General features: G+C 55.3%; 2 protein-coding genes across 4 annotated transcripts; one reads left to right on the plus strand and one right to left on the minus strand.

Annotated features, from left to right (window-relative positions):
* Positions 1-7,268: 7,268 nt before the first annotated feature.
* GFAP (glial fibrillary acidic protein) lies at positions 7,269-16,875 on the plus strand. 3 transcript variants are annotated; one of them, XM_038547076.1, is made up of 10 exons: positions 7,269-7,758; positions 8,643-8,703; positions 8,898-8,993; positions 10,079-10,240; positions 11,614-11,739; positions 11,939-12,159; positions 12,731-12,774; positions 13,146-13,265; positions 14,542-14,627; positions 15,299-16,875. In XM_038547076.1, exons 1-10 carry the CDS (start codon positions 7,295-7,297, stop codon positions 15,338-15,340), a joined length of 1,422 nt encoding a protein of 473 aa, XP_038403004.1. In that variant the 5' UTR covers positions 7,269-7,294; the 3' UTR covers positions 15,341-16,875. The 3 variants fall into 3 exon arrangements, with proteins under 3 accessions (XP_038403004.1, XP_038403005.1, XP_038403003.1); XM_038547077.1 differs by lacking the exon at positions 13,146-13,265; XM_038547075.1 differs by lacking the exons at positions 13,146-13,265; positions 14,542-14,627; positions 15,299-16,875 and having other exon boundaries at positions 12,731-13,058.
* FAM187A (family with sequence similarity 187 member A) lies at positions 16,338-18,840 on the minus strand. The gene has a single exon (XM_038547078.1). The coding sequence runs from the start codon at positions 18,813-18,815 to the stop codon at positions 17,577-17,579; it is 1,239 nt and encodes a 412-aa protein (XP_038403006.1). The 5' UTR covers positions 18,816-18,840; the 3' UTR covers positions 16,338-17,576.
* Between the last annotated feature and the right edge of the window lie 85 nt (positions 18,841-18,925).

Genomic DNA, 18,925 nt, shown 5'->3' on the forward strand with positions numbered 1-18,925 from the left:
GTTTAGGGGCTCCAGGGCTAGGGTGAGGCCCTAGGCTAAGCCCTGACCGCTTGAACCCCCAGGCAGTCTTCCTCCCCACACTCCAGAAGCCCCATTCCCACCCCAGTTCGAGGTTTTCCTCTGCACTCGTTTGGATTGTGATGGTTCAACCCAAGTTTACCTCTGTCTCTCTAAGAAGATGCGGCTGGCTGAATGAATTAATCGTGTAAACAGGATGATAGGAGTCTGTGTTTAACTTGCTTCTGAAAACAAACATGTTAAAGGTATTTAGAACATTGTGAGCAGTGTGTAAATAATGCTGCTAATTTCAAGTGAGTCGTAGCTGTTCTGGGGGAGCAAGCCTCCCCCTCTACCTGGTGAGCCCTGCCCCATTCAGTTTTGCCTCCTTTTTGGAGAAGAGAACACATAAGAGGAGCACTGGGGTCCCTCCTGGCTTCAGGCAACGCACAAAACTTTTTGACCTTATGAGGGATAATGAGGAGAGAGACCCAAGAAGGTTAACAGAACATGTCCAGGGTTAGACAGAAGCAGAGGTGCCAGGATTCAAGACCAGGGTCTGGTTCTGTACATGACACTGAGCTGCTTCCTTCTAGAAGGGAACAGGCATCATTTCCTTCCGCAAGCCTGGGGTTCCCGCCTCTCCAATTAGTCTTAATGAGTTTTTTCCCCTGGTGCGCCATGATTCCCACAGAAGCAATCACAGCTTCACATCTGTAGCCCCCAGCGGCCTGGCGTGGTGCCTTGACCTTAGGAGGCCTCGCTGAGCGCTGGTCGGATTCAAATTGAATAACTTGCCCGTTTCCTGGGGCCCTCACATATATTATCTCATTTGATGGTCGCCATCACCCCCTGCAAGCACCGAGGCAGCAGGCACAGGACAAGGCGGCTGGTAACGAGGGCCAGAAGGGCAATCCTCCCACAACAGGGTCCATTGCATGAGGCAGAATTTGCCTAGGCTGGGGGCAGCTGGCAACTGGAAAGGGTCACTCTTGACAAGGTTGCTCTGCAACCGGCCATTGGCTCAGCAAACATTTGTGGCTCCACGGTGCAAAATGTGCTCTCGGGTGACCCATTAAATGTACAAAGACTCTGCCAATGGAGTTAAGCACGTGTGGCTCCTGCCCTCAATCACAGGAGGTCGGGCTGAGAGTGCTCGCTGCATGGTGTCCTGCTGGCCGGGAGGCAGCCTGGCTGGTCCCAGCTTCACAGGGAGCTGGCAGGGGCTGAGGGGGCAGCAAGCTGACAGCCAGTTCCCAGCTGACCTCCGTGGGCGGCGATGAGGCTCTGAGATTGGATTGTTCTTACATAAAGAGTCATCCTTGAGACGCAGCAATTGATGGCTCCCTCATCCATGGCAGGCCCAGCCTGGGCTAAGGCCCCTCTTCCTGCTTCACCAGGCCTTGCCCATGTTGGGGGTCTGCACAGAGTCCCTCACTCCACTTCTGGGAGTTCAGAAATGCTCCCTTTGTGGGTCCTTTGGATTCATCTCCATGCCCACCTCAGGCCTGAAGCTCGTGCCTGGGCCCCACCCTGGGGTACAAAGTCCTGCCCAGTCCAGAGGAGCAGGCTCAGTGCCAGGAGCTGCAGACACAGAGAGCAAGATATTGTCCCTTCACGGAGGGAGTCAGGATGTCCTGTCCCTGTCACCTGAGTGGAAGCCCAAACCTCCTTCGGTGTTGGGACCTGTCAAGGGGAGGGGACTGGACTCTCTCTTCTGGGTCCTCCCACCCCAGCTATCTGCTTGGCTCCCACTGGGGTGGGGGGGCTCTGACACCACCAAGTTCCCCTTGGCAGCTGCTAAGTCAAGAGTCCTCCTTGGGGGATCCCTGGGTGGCGCAGCGGCTTGGCGCCTGCCTTTGGCCCGGGGTGCGATCCTGGGGACCCGGGGTCGGGTCCCACGTCGGGCTCCCGGTGCATGGAGCCTGTGTCTCTGCCTCTCTCTCTCTCTCTCTCTCTCTCTCTCTGTGACTATCATAAATAATAAATTTAAAAAATTAAAAAAAAAAGAGTCCTCCTTCTCACACCCCTGTTCATCTGTCTCCAGGTTTTCCAAGGAACATCCCTCTGGCTTTTAGGTAAGTTTGGGGGATCCTGGTTCCCAGGCAGAGTCTAGTTTATGGTTGTCTTCCCCTCCTCCATGGTTCTTTAGTGATGAGGGACCTCGGAGGGCTTGGGATTGAGGCTGTGGGGGGAGGAAGGGACCAGAGTCACCCCCGGGGTCCTGGAGACCATGGCTGTGTTTTCCAGCTCTTCCTAAGTGCCAGTCCCCCAACTCCCCCCAGATCAGCCGCAGCCCTTCCACCCCTGTTCCCTGGCTCATCCTGTCCATTTGGAGGACCACTGGATTGGAAATAACAGGCTGCCCGCCAGCCAGCCCTCTCCTCCCACCAGGGACACATCTGGCCCCCACCTCTCGCCCTCCCAGAGGGACGCAGTCAGACAGGGGGATGGAGGGGAGCAGGGAGCAGAACAGATCAGGGAAAGCAATTAAAAAGCAGGTCTCGGGGTTAGAGGCTGGAAAGTAGGGGGTAGGCTGGAGCGCCCAAGAGGGTTGGGGGAGGGGGCTGGAGAGAACAGGTCCAAGCTTATTAACCCCAATGCAGCAGCCTGGCCCCTGAGGCTGTGGAGGTAAGGGAGCTTATGCCTCCGACAACATGCTGACAAGAGGCCAGGGAAAAGAAAGGTGAAGGAGTCTGGGGGTTCATCCAGGAACCCTCCTATAGCCACAGGAGCTGGGCACTGCTCACCAGCCGAGCCAGTTCCACAGAGGCTGACAGGTGGCAGAAGGAGCCACCCCTGGCCCAAGGCAGCCCTCCTCCCACATGGAAGGGGGAGGAAGCCCCTGCCCTCGAGGAGCTCCCATCTGAGAGCAGACCATGGGTGCTTGCATCATGGGGGCTCCCTCAGAAGAAAAGAGAGTGTCCTGAGGAACCCTATCCTAGGGAGACTCCATTCTGATGGGAAGACATAGATCCTAACATCAGAAAGTCCCTATCCACGGGGGTCCCTCTCCTTGGGAAGCCTCAGGCTGAGGTTGCAGGGGAGACTCACTGCCATGGAACAGTGTTAACACACCAAGAGCTTCTCAAACTGATGGAATTGTGGGCCTCCAGTCTCTGGCTGGGGAAAGGCAAGGGTGGAGGGACAGAGAGTCCCAGGGGGGAGTCAAGGAGGTGAGAAAGCAGGCTGGGTAACAAGCCTCTACTCTGAGGCTCCCCTGGAGCAGGTAGAGATGACTCCCGTGTGTTTCCTGGCAGACCCAAAGCCACAAACCACTAGTGGTCTAGGGGCAAATGATGCTGCTTCCCAACTTCTCTCCACTGGCAGCTGCCAACCTGCATCCCTACCACACTTCCAGGTAACCATCCTGGGGAGGTACCTATACACTGTTCCCTGACCACCCCTGGAGGAGTCAACAAGACCCTGCAGTGCCTCCTGGCAGGCCCAGCACATACCCCTCCAGGACCACCCTATCGCTAACACAGAAATAGGTAAAACACCAGGTAAGTGTTATTAAATTGAAGCTGTGATTTGTTGAGCAACTCCTGTGTCCAGCTTTCACTGAATTTATCCTCAGCACTACCTTGTAAGCAAGTGTTTTGTGTCCCCATTTTACAGGTGTAGAAATGAAAACTCAGAGAAAGTTCCTGAAGTCGCCCAAGATCATATAACTATTGAATGGCCATGGCCCTGCTTGCCTCCAGAGGGCACTGTCATAGCAGTTAGAAGCAACTCTAGATAATAAGTCTAGATCCCTCTAGGTGAGAGAAATTTGGGTTTTAGAATGCCTCCCTGCAGCTGTGAGACCTGCTTTCTCCCTGCGGACACGAGGCAGCTCTAACCTGGGCAGCTGAGCACTGCCATCTAGTGGCCACCAGGGCCTACTTCCCTTCCTTAGGGAAGGGGACCATGGGGGATGAATGGGCTCAGTAGTAGCCAAGGAGTCCACCAGAGAGACCCAAGTTCTCTTCAGCCCACCCATGCTTGTGGACCACCATGATGTGCCAGGCACTGGGAATGAGACCAGGGCATAAGGGGAGCCGGTGGGCAGCAAGCTAGTGGTTTGAATTAGAGGCTGGAAAATTTAGAAAATGCTGGCCACCCTTGCGGGTGGGTTGAAGCTACGTGCGGTACAGATCTGTTCCAGGAAGCAGGAGGGCATCCTGGCCAATTCTGATGCAGGGGAGGGGCATAGGGGTGAGAGACCATCCTGTCCCCACCTCGGCTGGAAGCAGGGCATGGCTTGACTCAAGGCCCTGAGTAGAGGCATCCAGGCATCCTCTCTCCAAGGCCAGGAGCTTTCTGCTATTTATGCAGAAGTCAGTCTAGGAATTGGCTTGAGACTTTGGAGGTTGAGGCCCTTAGATTAGGGAAGCAGGAGAAGAAGGAAATAGATGGGGCCTGAGCCAGGCCAGGAGGATGGAAGTAGTCGTGGAGGCTGGGAACTGCATCTGCCTGGGGCAACTATGCAGCATAGTGTAATCTAGAACAGAGAGAGAGAGAGAGAAAGGGAGGGAGGGAGTCGAGGGAGAGGGGGGGACAACTGTGTGTCTAACAATAGGGCTTGGGTAAATTAATGCATACAGTGGAAAACCATGCAGCTGTTAAAATGATGATGTAGATAAATATTTATTGATATGGAAAGATGTTCACAACATATTGCTGAGTAAAAAAAAAAAACAAATTACAAAATAATTTGTACAGCATGAGCCCACTGGTTAAAAAAAAAGAATTTATATATATGGGGGGAAATCTGGTAGTGTTTATCTCCAGGTGGCAAAATCGTGGCTAATTAAATTTTTTCGTTTTGCTTATCTATATTTTCTGATTTTCCTACCATGAAAGTGTAATATAAAATAATGAAAGTTTGGGGCAGCCTGGGTGGCCCAGCGGTTTAGCGCCGCCTTCAGGCCAGGGCGTGATCCTGGAGACTCAGGATCGAGTCCCATGTCGGGCTCCCTGCATGGAGCCTGCTTCTCCCTCTGCCTGTGTCTCTGCCTCTTTCTCTCCTCTCTGTGTATTCTCATGAATAAATAAATAAAATCTTTTAAAAAATAAAATAATGAAAGCTTGGCAAACAACCACAACCATGTCTGTCTACCTCTCAGGTTCTTGTGTGGACATCTTTGGACAGTTAAGGAGTGAGGGTAGGGAATGGGTCTGGGTCAGATGGAGGTTGAAGACGGAGCAGCAGGTCCAGGGAAGTGGCTGAAACGGCTAAAGGGCGGGGGCGAGGGGGCTCTCTGCTACTGCTATTGATATAAGCCTGGGTCACACACACACATACACACACACACACACACAACAAGTCACTGAGTCACTGGCAAGCCCTTCCTGCTCTTGTTCCATCTTTTCCCCTCAAGACTGCTTTACACTCATTTCAACTAGATTTCACCAGAACAAAGAGAGAAGGCTGCATACTGTGACTTGCCCCAAGAGCTAGGACACCCCCTCCCAGTTACAGAGAGTAGTTGCAAAGAGGGTTTATCCCATCTTGTTCTTCCTTTAATGCCTCTGACATTTCCCAGCTCCTTGAGCCACAACAAGATCAAAAGTCACAGGGCATCCCCTCCCCCAGAAGTCCCCTCCACTTGTTACTGCTCAGGTTCCAGCGTCAGGTGTGGCTGAAGACTTAGGGACCCTCACCTTTCCTCTCTGTGCTGGGACTCACAGGGAAAAACATAGGCAGGCAGCCCATAACATGCCCAAGTGGCAAGTATCTCCCCAGCGTGGGGTAAGAGGCATTGCCCTGCCTGGAGCTCAGGGGTGTGAGCTGGCTCTGGGAGCTGGGGAGGGGGCAAGCAGCCAGGCCTTGTCTGCAGTGCTGGGCTGGCCCCCGCCCCCCTACCAGGGCCTTTGCCTTGTGCCCACTGAATGACTCACCTTGGCACAGACACAATGGTCGGGGGTGGGCACAGAGCCTGCTCCCCACTGCCCCCGGGGCCCCCTCAGATGCTTCCGAGAAGCTCTTTGAGCTGGGGGCTTGGGCTGTACTCTGCCTAACAGCCTGGCATCTTGGGATAAAAACAGCACAGCCCCTCGGGGGCTGCCCTCTCCATGTGGCGCCCTGACCAGTGGTGGAAAACAAGGCTCTATTCAGCAAGTGTCCAGGAGAAGGGATCAGAGGCCCAGGCATTGGCCTCAGTGGGGCGGGGAGAGGAAGGCTTCCCAGAAATCCAAGGACACAGATGGGTGAGGGGCCTGGGTGAGGCTCTGGCCCCATGGGATCAGAAGAGAAGGGTGGATGGATCTGAAGTGTCAGGCTACAAGACGCCAGCCTGGGCTCCTAATATGGACCCAGTGGCTCCTGGGTTCCCAAAATGACCCATCCCCAGAGGCGTTTCCCATCCTCTCAGCCTGATGTGTGGGAACTCAAAGGATATAAATCTCCAGTGTGAAAGTGAGGTGAGGGGTGGTGGGGAAACTGGGGGATGGAGCAACAAAGATGGGAGCTGGGACAGCCAGCTCATCTATAACTGCTTTGTGCAGCTGTCTAGACCGGGCTCTAGGCAGGGGTACAGAGAGGCCAGGCACAGGGGAAGTGAACTTGGTGGGACAGAGGCAGGGGCTTAAGTGTGGTCCAGGGAGAAGGCCAGGGAGTCCAACACCTGCCCTTCTTGCCCCTTCAAAACTTCTATGTCCCTTCCTTCACCCCCCACCCCCTGCTGGACAGAGGCCTCAAATGACCCTCTAGACAAAGGGCTGGTATCCAGTTCCAGCCCACAGCCCCAGACCTCCGGGGAAGGGGGAGAAAGCAGGAATGCAGGACGCCTATGTTCAGAGCAGAGAAGTCCAACAGTCCACTAGGATCGGGGCTCAGCACTGTAACACGGGCTGCTTCTTGAGAGTATGGAACACATTTGCTGTTCGCAAATTCCAGCACTTAGCAGGCACTAGGAGGAGTGCTGAGCCGGGAAGGCCTGCTTTATGGGATCTAAGAGGTGGAAAGCGGTGGAAAGCGGGTCAGAGGTCATCTAATCCAGCCCTTTCTTGGCCCAACTTCCCAGAGAAAGGGCCTCCTTGCCTAAGTGGTCAGGGCCGCAGATGGAGCATCAGGCCCCAGGCATCGCCCACCAGCACCTCTGTCTGTGACCCGGCTGGGGTTGGCGTGCCCACGAGGCCCAGCCCCTGGGCACAGTGACCTCGGTGGGGTGAGAGGAGCCCCCCCGGAGCTGCGGCCCAGCCCCTCCCCCTCAGGCCATGCCAGGGGGCGTTGCCAGGGGCAGCCGGGGCCGTGCCAGGCAAGCCCTCGCCTCCATAAAGCCCTCACTTCCCGGGAGCGGGCAGGGCCAGCATGGAGAGGAGACGGGTCGCCTCGGCCGCTCGCCGCTCCTACGTCTACGTCTCCTCGTGGGACATGGCGGGGGGAGGCCCGGGCTCCGGCCGCCGTCTGGGGCCGGGCCCCCGCCCCTCCGTGGCTCGGATGCCGCTGCCGCCAACCCGGGTGGACTTCTCGCTGGCCGCGGCGCTCAACGCCGGCTTCAAGGAGACACGGGCCAGCGAGCGCGCCGAGATGATGGAGCTCAACGACCGCTTTGCCAGCTACATCGAGAAGGTGCGCTTCCTGGAACAGCAGAACAAGGCTCTGGCTGCTGAGCTGAACCAACTGCGGGCCAAGGAGCCCACCAAGCTGGCCGACGTCTACCAGGCCGAGCTGCGAGAGCTAAGGCTGCGGCTAGACCAACTCACTGCCAACAGCGCCCGGCTGGAGGTCGAGAGAGACAATCTGGCACAGGACCTGGGCACCCTGAGGCAGAAGTGAGGAGGGGGCCCGGGGTGAGGGACCTCCGGAGCAGGGAAGACGCCCGCCCCTCGCAGGCCCAGGACCTCAGGCGGAGCCTCTGACTCTGTGATCCTTGGCTCCTCTGTTTACCCATCTCCGGGAGGGGAGGGCTGTCCTTGCTCCCCAAGATGAGAGGGACTGGGAGGAGGCCGAGTCCCAAGGATCTGACTCCCAAAGACCTCTTGCAGAGGAGCCACGGTGCTCTCAGCACCTCCCCTTTGGGGAAAGCCATGTGGGAACAGTCAGGGACCCCCATAGGCAGGGTCTTCATGTTTCATTCGCTGCCGCTGGGCCTGGTGCCCTTGCAGAGCCCGTGGAGTGGAGAAATGGGAAGGGAAGATTGGTGTTCACTAGGAGGACGGGGCTCTGGGGCAAAGGAGGAGGTGAGGAAAAGAGCAGGTGAGCCTGGCTTGGAAACACAGGTGATACTGCCTGTCACCAGCTTATGATCCTGGTCAAGCCACTTTAGCTTGCAGTGCTGTGAAGTAGAGATTCTAATAAACCTATTTCCAAAGGTCAGAGGAAACCCCAGGGACGTGGCGTTTTGCTGAGCTGGCAGGGCAGGCATGTGTGCCCTCAAGTACAGGAAGATGAGTGTGCATGCAGCAGTGAGTGTATGTTGGTGAAAGTGCCTGTGTGAGCAGGAGCAGGTGCACCAACCTTGATAAAGCACTTTAGTAATGAGTTAAAGCACAGGCCCTTATCTGCTCACCCTCCTGGCCAAGGCTCTGTCTGGGACCCTCTGCCCTTCACTCCTCCTGTCATTCCACTGGGCCTAGGGGTAGGGGTGGGGGTCTCTCTGGCAGCCACCTCCAGGGAGATTGGGGCAGACACCCGGGAATGTGTCCCCCTACCCCAGGTTCCAGGATGAAACCAACCTGAGGCTGGAGGCTGAGAACAACCTGGCCAGTTATCGACAGGTGAGGGGGGTGGAGGGGAGGGATGGGGGAGGGGGGTAAAGAGTTGATGGCAGCTCACTCACACAGCCCCTAAGCCCAGCCCTCCAGAGCAATGTGCTGCTCTCCCCAGCCACAGAAGGAGGGACCAGACAAGACATGGGAGTGGGGAGAAGGAGTCTGGGGTCAGAGCAGCCTTTCGTCCCTCCCTGCTCCAGGAGGCAGATGAAGCCACCTTAGCCCGTCTGGATCTGGAGAGGAAGATTGAGTCTCTAGAGGAGGAAATCCGGTTTTTGAGGAAGATCCACGATGAGGTAAGGCCCTCAGAGAGATTGAAATGGATAGAGAGACAGAGACAGACAGAAAGAAAATAAGCATAGGGGAGACAGACAGAGAGATAAGAGAGCATCCTTAGCCCCTGATGAAATCCATAGACACACACCACTTACTAAGAATTATAACAGAACTTGTTGCCCCCCCCTCCTTTTTTTTAAAGATTTTATTTCTTCATGAGAGACATAGAGAGGCAGAGACATAGGCAAAGGGAGAGGCAGGTTCCCTATGGGGAGCATGATGTGGGACTCGATTCCAGGACCCCAGGATTAAGACCTGAGCCAAAGGCAGACGCTCAACCACTGAGCCACCCAGGTGCCCCACCCCATTTTTTATTTCACAACAGCCCTGTGTGATAGGAACCCTTCCGGTATTATTTCCTTTTCACAGAGGAGGACGCCGAAGCCCAGATATGTGACTTGCTGAGGTCACATAGTCTCTCTGACATCACCCCCACTGCCACCTGTCTCCATTTAAATGCGAGCCACTCATTTTATTTTTATTTATTTATTTATTTTATTTATTTATTTATTTTTAAGATTTATTTATTCAGAGAGGGCGCAAGAGAGGTAGAGACACAGGCAGAGGGAGAAGCAGGCATCATACAGAGAGCCTGATGTGGGACTTGATCCAGGGTCTCCAGGATCACACCCCGGGCTGCAAGCGGCGCTAAACCGCTGCGCCACCAGGGCTGCCCGAGCCACTCATTTTAAAAAGACACCACTGAGATCTGACTTCAGATTATAGATTCATAATCTATGATGCCATGGAACCTGGGACCCTGCAGACACACCCACACCACAGGGACTCAGTTGCTCTCCATAAGAACACAGGCACACTTTCAGTGCTCCTGCCTGGTGGAACCTGGGAGGAGGACACCATGAGGCCCCCAAACTACCCTCTGCCTCCCCTGGCCTGGGCCATGCCACTTCCTCTAATAGGACTGCCCAATTTCCCTTAGCTAACATCAATGTCCAAGGGGCAGGCAGGCAAGGGCATGATATTGTGGGGAAATGCCAGTTGCAGCCTAGGCCCCAAGCCCTGGCATCCCTTCTCTCCTGGCCAGGAGGTGCAGGAGCTCCAGGAGCAGCTGGCCCGGCAGCAGGTCCATGTGGAGCTGGATGTGGCCAAACCGGACCTCACAGCAGCCCTAAGAGAAATCCGTACGCAGTACGAGGCCATGGCATCCAGCAACATGCATGAGGCAGAGGAATGGTACCGGTCCAAGGTAGCGCTGACTGTGGGCCAGGCTGCTTCCTCCAGGGAGCCCTACTGGCTCTATACAAGAGAATCAGGGAATAAGGGTGGGGGAAGCTAGGAGAGGATCCTCTCCAGGTCATTGACCTTCACCAGAGAAATGAGGGGGCTTGCCCAGGGTCACACAGTCACCATTACTTGCAATAAGTACTTTTTAAAAAAGATTTTATTTGAGAGAGAGTGTGAGTAGGGGGAGGAGCAGAGGGGGAGGGAGGGAGGAAGAATCTCAGGCAAACTCCAGGCTGAGTGCAGAGCCCCACACAGGGCTGGATCTCATGACCCTGAGATCATGACCTGAGCTGAAACCAGGAGTCGGATGCTAAACCAACTGCGTTCCCCATGTGCTCCTCCAATAAGTACTTATTACTATTACTATCATTATTATTGTTATTATTACTATTATTAGCCAACATTGTATGCCAGGCCCTGTGCTTTGCATACATTATCTTACTACAAAGAAAGTAGTGTTCCTCGACAGATGAGAGAACTGAAGTCCAGAGAGGTTAACTAGTTTGACCAAAGTCACACAGTTCCTAAGTGGTAGAGCTGGATGTCTAACCCTAGCCATCACACTTGGGAGCCTGCGTTCTTGATGCCTCTGTTGTCTGTATCCTGAGTCACTGGGCATCCACTGCATGTCAGCACTGCCCAGGATACAGAGACCTGTCAAACCAGGGAGATGTGATGTGCACCCAAATATGATGTCTAGAGAGAACACCTGCTGGGCAGCTTATATGCAACATGGGGAACATACCATAGAAGGGAGGGCATTTGGGCTAGGAAAGACTGGCAGCCAAAGAACATGAAAAGAAGAGGGGAGGAGCATTCCGAGGGTAAGAAAGCACAGAGAGGCAGGGGCCCAGAGATGCCAGCCCAGCATCCGAGCTAAGGAGTGTGAGTGGCAGAAGCCAGTGATGGTTCTGAGAAGGTCAAGGCCTGATGGAGCCATGAGAGCTTCACTGCCAGCTAGGGGGAGAAAGGACTTTTAGAACCCAGGGTACTGCTCACCAGAAACCCCTGTCCACGGTGGGGAGGGGGGGGGTTCGGTTCAGACTCCTGGAAGGCTGCCAGCACAGGAGTTTCTGGATTCCGCTGCCAGCACCATTGGTTTCTTCACTCCCTGCCCAGGCACTGTGCTAGTTGCCGGAGCCCTAGCAGAGGCCTTCTGAGCCTTCTGTTCATGGGTCACGGTCACTGGGAATAATCCCACCCAGGGCCGGAGTCCCGGGGAGACCTGGACACCAAGCCTGGGGTCCTGGCCATCTCCCTGAATTCCCAGAGACCCACCAGCCCGCACAGCTTCCTCGACAGTTCTCCACAGAGAACTAGTGCTCTCCGCCCTAGTTCGCGGACCTGACCGACGCCGCTGCCCGCAACGCCGAGCTGCTCCGCCAGGCCAAGCACGAGGCCAACGACTACCGTCGCCAGCTGCAGACCTTGACCTGCGACCTGGAGTCCTTGCGCGGCACAGTGAGCGCGGGCAGGGCCGCAGCGGGGCAGATGCTGGTGCGCCAGCCTGAGCCTGGGGGACCTGCCAGCCAGGGGCGGGGACAGGACGGAGGGCAGGGGCGCTGCACACTTACTGGGCGGGGAGCCACAGGGGAGGCTGGGGATCAGGGGGGGCGGGCAGTGATCCCTTCCCGAGGCACCTGCCGGCTCCACCCTGCAGAACGAGTCCCTGGAGAGGCAGATGCGGGAGCAGGAGGAGCGCCATGCGAGGGAGGCGGCGAGTTACCAGGAGGCACTAGCCCGGCTGGAGGAGGAGGGACAGAACCTCAAAGATGAGATGGCCCGCCATCTGCAGGAGTACCAGGACCTGCTGAATGTCAAGCTGGCCCTGGACATTGAGATCGCCACCTACAGGAAGCTGCTGGAGGGCGAGGAGAACCGGTGAGAGGCCACCAGGGGCGTGGTTGGGGAGGGCTGTCCTCCCTGCTGCCCCTCCCTGGAGTCTCCTTGCTTCCATCAGGGACTGTCGTATTCAGTTTGTGTTGTGCCCCCTCCTATCCCAGTGCCCAGTAGGTACTCATAAATGTTTGGTGAATGAATTAATGGATTCCATTCAGTTGGTGTCGGTGAGGTCATAGGGTGAGGACTTGGGTTACCTCCCCCAAACTAAGAGGCTTACTCCCCACCCTCCCAATGAAGATTGGACTTTTCCCCTGACCCTCTCTTTTGCCTCCTCAGAACTTTCTTCACCACTTCCTCTCCCCCTCTGCCATCCTCCAGGCCTCCACTCTTTCAAACAGAGATGTGCCTCTGGCAGACAACACCCAAGCCCCTTGCAGACTCTTGGAGCCCCAGGGAGCATGTAGGCTGCTGGGGAAAGCCAGGAGATGGGCTCAGCTCTTCCTGGCAAAGAGAAGAGCTTGGAGGCTGTCCTGATAACCCTAGACCGGGACCTGGCCCCAAGGATGTCCTTGGACAGCCCGGTCACTCTTCCACCTTTGCTATCTTTCAGCATCACCATTCCCGTGCAGACCTTCTCCAACTTGCAGATCCGAGGTCAGTACAGCAGGGCCTTGTGGGCAAGGTGTTGGATTCCTGCCCCCTCCCCCAGTGTGGGCAGCTGCTTTGGCCTGGGGCTGAGGACCAGGGCAAAGGGGTCCGGTCCAGGGCTCTCCTTGGGGGCCTACATAATTCACCGCAGAGCTTCCAGCCAGAACACAGCAGCTCAGAGCATTCCAGGTGGGGCTTGCAGCTGCTCCTGTCCTGCTCTGCCCTGTGTCCCATTCCCTAACCCTGCCACCCCATCCTACAGCAGAATTGGGTGAAGGTCTCCATCTCTGTCCTGTCTGCAGATCCCTGAGCAAGCTCTGCCCATCTAAGTGTTTTATGTTTTTGTTTTTGTTTTTTTTAACTGCTTGTCACTACAGGGGGCAAAAGCACCAAAGAAGGGGAAAGTCACAAGGTCACAAGACATCTCAAAAGCCTCACAATACAAGTTATACCAATACAGGCTCACCAGATTGTAAATGGAGCCCCGCCGGCTCTCGGTTAGCAGCCTGCCTCTGACACGGTGCATTTCTCAGCCTGACAGGGAGCAAGCCTCACCAGGCCCATTTGCCCTGCCCTCCTGGGCTCCCTCCTCTCGGGTTTCCCTAAAGGGCCATGCTTGTGTCATTATCCCAGCAACTTCAGTGCCCAGCCCAGGACCTGGCACAGGGTAAATGTTGGTTAAACTAGCAGAGCTGGCTGGTGTTCAAAGTGATATATCCTCTGGTGCTCAGACGAGATGCTCTGGGGCCTCTGAGCAAATGCCAGCCTCTGCCTCACCTCTTCCCCATCAGTGGGAGGGCCCCTTGGGTTTTGCCGTGCCTGGTGGCCAGGTTCTCTGCTCGATACATCTGTCCCTGAGGCTCCACAGCTCAGCTCAGTGCTGATTCAGCCCAGAGGAGTATTTCCCCCTAGACTGCTGCTCTTGGAGTGAATAAAGTTTTATGCTCCCTTCTCTTAATTTTAAATATTAGTGAGAGTGACATATTATATTTTTCTCTCTGAGGGGGGGGGAAACTAAATTACTTCTTACTTGTATGTGGCCCTCACATGATTCTTATCTAAGGGGAAAAAAAAAATTCTGCTCTAGAAATCTAGGAACCCTAGATCTGCATGTCCTGGGGCTCAGTTCAGCATCGGAAGTTTAACCAGGCAGAGCAGGTCAAGGTAATACTGCCAAGTGCCAAACAGTAAAGGGTCAGTAGGGACCAGAGAAGTGGCAGAGAGAAGTAGAAGGGAAGGGGAACAGGAAAGGGACCCGTGTATATTGAGCACTAGTATGTGCTAGGCACTTAACATGTATTATTTCAGTAAACTGACTCCTTGCTCCCACCTAGAGAAGTAGATACCATCACCCCCATTTTGCAGATTAGGAAACTGAGGCTGGGAGAGGTAAATTACCTTGCTCACAGCCTTGAGGCTGAGCTGAGACTCGAGCTCTGGCCCACCTGATTTCAAAGCCCGTGTGTTCCTTCCTCGGCACAGCACTGGGTTGTCAGAAAGCCAGGTGCCAGGTCAGAGCTGGCAGAGGGACCAAAATGCAGCCAGGCCAGGGAAGTGAGCAAAGCACTGGCTGGAACAGCTAGGTCTTGCCTAGCACTGTGGGAACTTGGGGGGTCTCCAGCCCCCTTGAAAGAGCCTAGCCCTCTCTGCCTGGTTGGACAGACTTTCATACTCAATTCCCAAAACTGTGGGTTTCATAGGGAAGCTGGGAGTGGGGGAGGATGTTTAGTGGCCCAAGAGCCAACAAGGGGCCTCCTGTCCCCATGACTGCAGAAACCAGCCTGGACACCAAGTCCGTGTCAGAAGGCCACCTCAAGAGGAACATTGTGGTAAAGACCGTGGAGATGCGGGATGGAGAGGTAAGGTCAGATCTGAGATTCTGGCCCTATCAGGCTCTGGCTGCCTCCAGGAATTTTCGAGGCCAGACTTTGGAAGAAAGCCTGAACTGGCACATAGAAGGTTCTCAATTACTCAGAAGAGCTTCCCAGGGAGGCTCTGGAAGAGGGGAAGGAACCGGGATATAATTCAATTCCCAATCCCCTCCACTGGCAGTTCTAGGGACCCTGGGTGTCTAGGCCACCAGATGGAGTCCTGATTTGGACTTTCTCCCTGTCTCACCCTCAGACTCAGGTACCCTCAGACTCAGGTGCCCTCAGACTCTAGCCTGGGGAGAGAGAGAAAGGAAAATAAAGTTAGTAGCCTTCACTCCCAGCTTTCAATTTCCAGCTTGATAAAAGGAACCTGCCAGAGGAACAGGAAGGGGGGATTTGGCATAGCCCCTCCTTGCCACGCCAGTGACAGCAGCTAGCTAACTTACCACATCAGTTCATCATGGACCAGGCATGGTGCTAAATGCTTGCAAGTGTTCCCTCATTTCCTGGCAGCTGTGTGAGGGGGTTCTGGTTACTATCACAGAAAAGAAAGACCCAGGAAAGCTGGGGATTTCTCCAAGGTCGCATAGCCTAGCAGTGGTGGACCTGGTGTCTGTGTGAGCCCCTAACTGTTGTACACTTCTCTCTGTACCCTGCAGGTCATTAAGGAATCCAAGCAGGAGCACAAGGAGGTGATGTGAAGCAGGACCCACCTGGTGGTCCATGTCCCACACAGCCTGAGGGGTCTGAGCGGATGGGATTGTTGCCCCTCCTCTATAGCTGACTTCCCCAGACCTGAGTTCCCACCTGCCCCAGCTGCTCCCCTCGTCCCTCCACCTCTATGCTAGCTTGCTGCTCTAGGCTCCATCGGTACTAGGCCTGCCAGAGGGCACCTACCCTGCACCCAATAACTCCAACTAACAAGTCACTCCCCACCCAAAGGGGTGGTCTGAAGGGGTGTGGCCAGCAGCTTGGGTTAGAACTGTGGGAGGAAGAAGTTGAGGTCAGGGGACCCAATAAATCACCCTCCATAGCCCTAATCCCTGTTGTCATGGCAACTGTTGCCAGCACTGGAGGTCCCTGGGGGTATCTGGGAAGTGGGCCTTAGAGTTTCCTCAGGCTGTTGGAGGAAAACAGAGACTCAGACAGGAAGGGCAACTCCCCACAGGCAAGATAGCCCTGGTCAGAGGTTTCTTATTCTAGACTGACCCTGAGGAGTCTGAGACTGGGTGGGGACATCCTGCCACTTGGAGTAGTCCCCAGACAGAATGCCTGGTCTGCCCAGATCCCAGAGGGGCCTCCTGAGTGACAATTCAAATGTCTCAGTCCCACTGAGCTGACATGTGGGCATGCTTTGGGCATGCCATGGGCGTGTGGGAGCTTGATTCTCAGCACTTGGAGGATCTATAGTGTAAGTGGAGAGGGATGGGGTGCTGGGAAGGAGTAGAGGGGGGCTGCCTGGCCCCTAGCTTGGATACAGAGAGGTCAAGCCCAGGAATCCTCCCTCCATAAGGCTGGAGGGGAGGCAAGAGGAGAAGGTAGAGGAGGCAGTTAGGATGATGCTAGACATCAGAGTAGGGGGTTATGGGCAACCAGATACACTTGGCCTCTGGGTCGTGGGAATCAAGGAAGTGATTCATCCTCTTGAAGATGCTGACACTAGAGAGAGGGGCTGCTGTCCCCAGGGGCAAGGCACACTTTGTTCCTATTTTAAAGCCTCCCTCCTTGCTGCATAATTCCCCCACCCAGACCTCTGAGCCACTGTAGCTGCTGCCTCCCAACCCCAGTAACACTGCTGGGTGAAGCCACTGTCCTACATCAGATAATTCCCACCCTCCAGTGACCTGCTGTTTTTTCCTAACCCAAGGGCTCTTGTGGTTCCCCTCCTACTCCAATGCAAAATGTACCCTCATACTGTAGGTAGCACTATATTTTATCGTTTGGGGAATGGAGGCACAAACAGAATGAAGACTGGTTTGTGCTCTGCTTTCCATGGGAAGACTGGGGATGAGGGGCAGGCACAGGACTATCTGTGCCCACAAATAGGGCTGAGAGGGTCCGCTCCAGGGTCCTCCTCACCCCTCCAAGGCCAGAAAAGTGAGAGTCCTTCCCTCTTTCCAAGACCTGGTGCCCTTCCCCTCACTCCCTCCTGCCACCTGCTGCTGCTAACCCTCGGGGTACCACTGCAGCCTTTACTTACTAAGGTAAATAAAGACAATTGCTGTGGCCTTTCCCAGAGTGGACTCTGATCTTTTCAGGGGAGGCTGGGGCTGGGGGAGAGGGCAGGAAGTAGCCTTGGGCAAGACTCAACTTGCTTCTTATTGCTGATCATCTTGGGACCCCAAACCCCCAAGCAGCAGGCACATGACAAATCCCAGCTCTAACCATGCTCCCCATGGCAGCCCTGGTGCCCCCTGCCCCTCTTCTCACTCAGTCCCCAGCCCTGGGAAAAACCCTGATGTTGAACTCCACTTTCCTCACCCATTTCTCCTATACGAGTCTCTACCTTTTCCCTCAAACCTGCCATTGTGGAGACAAGAACATATATGAGGCTCCCCCACTCCCTCTTCCTCTCCCTGCTACCCCTAATTCAACCAGCGCCTATTTAGCAATCCTCCAAGACAAGAAAATAAAGCACCTCAAACACTGTTCCAGCATCAAAAAGGCCATTTGATAAATACTAGGTTCACTTCTTCCTTCTCTGAGCGTGAAGTTGGAAGACGTGCACCCTAGCTACTTCCATACTGGCCTCAGCCCCCCATCTCCTACCTGCCTCAGGCTTCTCCACCTGCCAGGAGCAGGTTGTAACTAACAGATTTGTCCACACCCCCCTTGCCACACAGCCCAGCCTGGGATGCCCACCCAGAGGCATCCGGCATCATTTAACAAACACATCTGAGCACAGCTGGTCTTCAGAGGTGGGGAAAAAAGGGGGATCTAAGGGGAGAAGTTGGGACAACAGTGAAATAAGTAACAGCAGCACCTACAGAGGTGAATGGTGACAAAGACAGCCGTGATGAACAGGTAGCCTAGTAGGGTGAGCTCCATAGCAAAGCGAGTCTCCGGGTCTGAGAATGAGACCCGGTAGCTGCCCCGAGATGCAACACCCAGTCGGAACCCTGCAACCCGCACCCCCTGCCGCCAGCAATAGTAGATGCCCCGGTCACTCAGCTGGGTGAAACGGATGTGGAGATGGTTGCCGTGGTCGATGAACACTCTCATGGACCTGTTGACGCCCTTCAGGTACTGTGTGCGGTAGAGGTACTGGTGGTCCTTGTCCCAGGCCACAGCGTGCTCGGGCCGGGACCCAGGACAGGAGATAATGAGTCCATGGCCTAGCCTCTGCTCATGGAACTGAATGGGGACCTCAGGCACCCAGGGCCGGCTGCCCACCTTGGCCACATAGCTGAAGATGGCCATCAGGCCGTCCTGAACCTTCTTCTCACAGGGCACCACACAGCTCTGAACCAGTAGTTCGGGTGTATGCTCACTGGTCTGGGCCCGAAGCTTTCTGGGCACAGCCTGTGAACCACAGGACACCACATCAGGCAGTGTCTTGTGGTAACGTGGGGAGAGATCTGGGCTCTGCAAGTAGCAGAGGCCAATGCGCCACTGCTCCCCACGCACCCCACAGCGGTCACAAGGGGTCCACTCCCAGAAGGTGGTGAAGATGTGGAGGTTCCCGCGGTGCTCATCTGGAATGGGCTCCTGGCCCTGGTCCTTGAAGGTGGCCACCATTCCCTCACTGCTCTGGATGTCCACATCATAGGCATAAAAGTAGTCCCCCTTGCGGGTGCCACAAAAATACAAGCCCGAGTCCTCAGGCTGGGCCCGGAAAACCAACAGGCTGAACATGCGGATGCTGAAACGAACCAGCATGTCGCTGCCCACACGCACCTGGGATTCCTCTGTCAGCACCCGCCCGTCGAAGTCTGTCAGCACTTTGGTGTGGCGGCTGCCCAGGTGCTTTTGATAGTACCAGACCACAGCAGACACCTCCTCAGGCTTGCAGTGGCAGGGAAGCTCGAAGCTCATGTCGGCCAGGTAGGCTGCATTGTCAAATATCAGAAACGCGGGGCAAGGGGTCCTCTGAAAAATATTCTCCTTCTCCACAAGTTCAAAGGCCTGGAGACTCCCCCACACCCACAGGAGCACAGTGGGGTGGGCCATGTTCATGCCCACAAGAGGCAATGGTCAGGGGGGGCAGGGCAAAGCCAAGGCACTGAAAGGCCTACAGGACTTCTAGAAATCACTTCCAGGAGTGGGTATTTATATGAGAAAGGATT

This window comes from Canis lupus, chromosome 9 (genome assembly GCF_011100685.1).
Source record: "Canis lupus familiaris isolate Mischka breed German Shepherd chromosome 9, alternate assembly UU_Cfam_GSD_1.0, whole genome shotgun sequence".
NCBI lineage: Eukaryota > Metazoa > Chordata > Mammalia > Carnivora > Canidae > Canis > Canis lupus.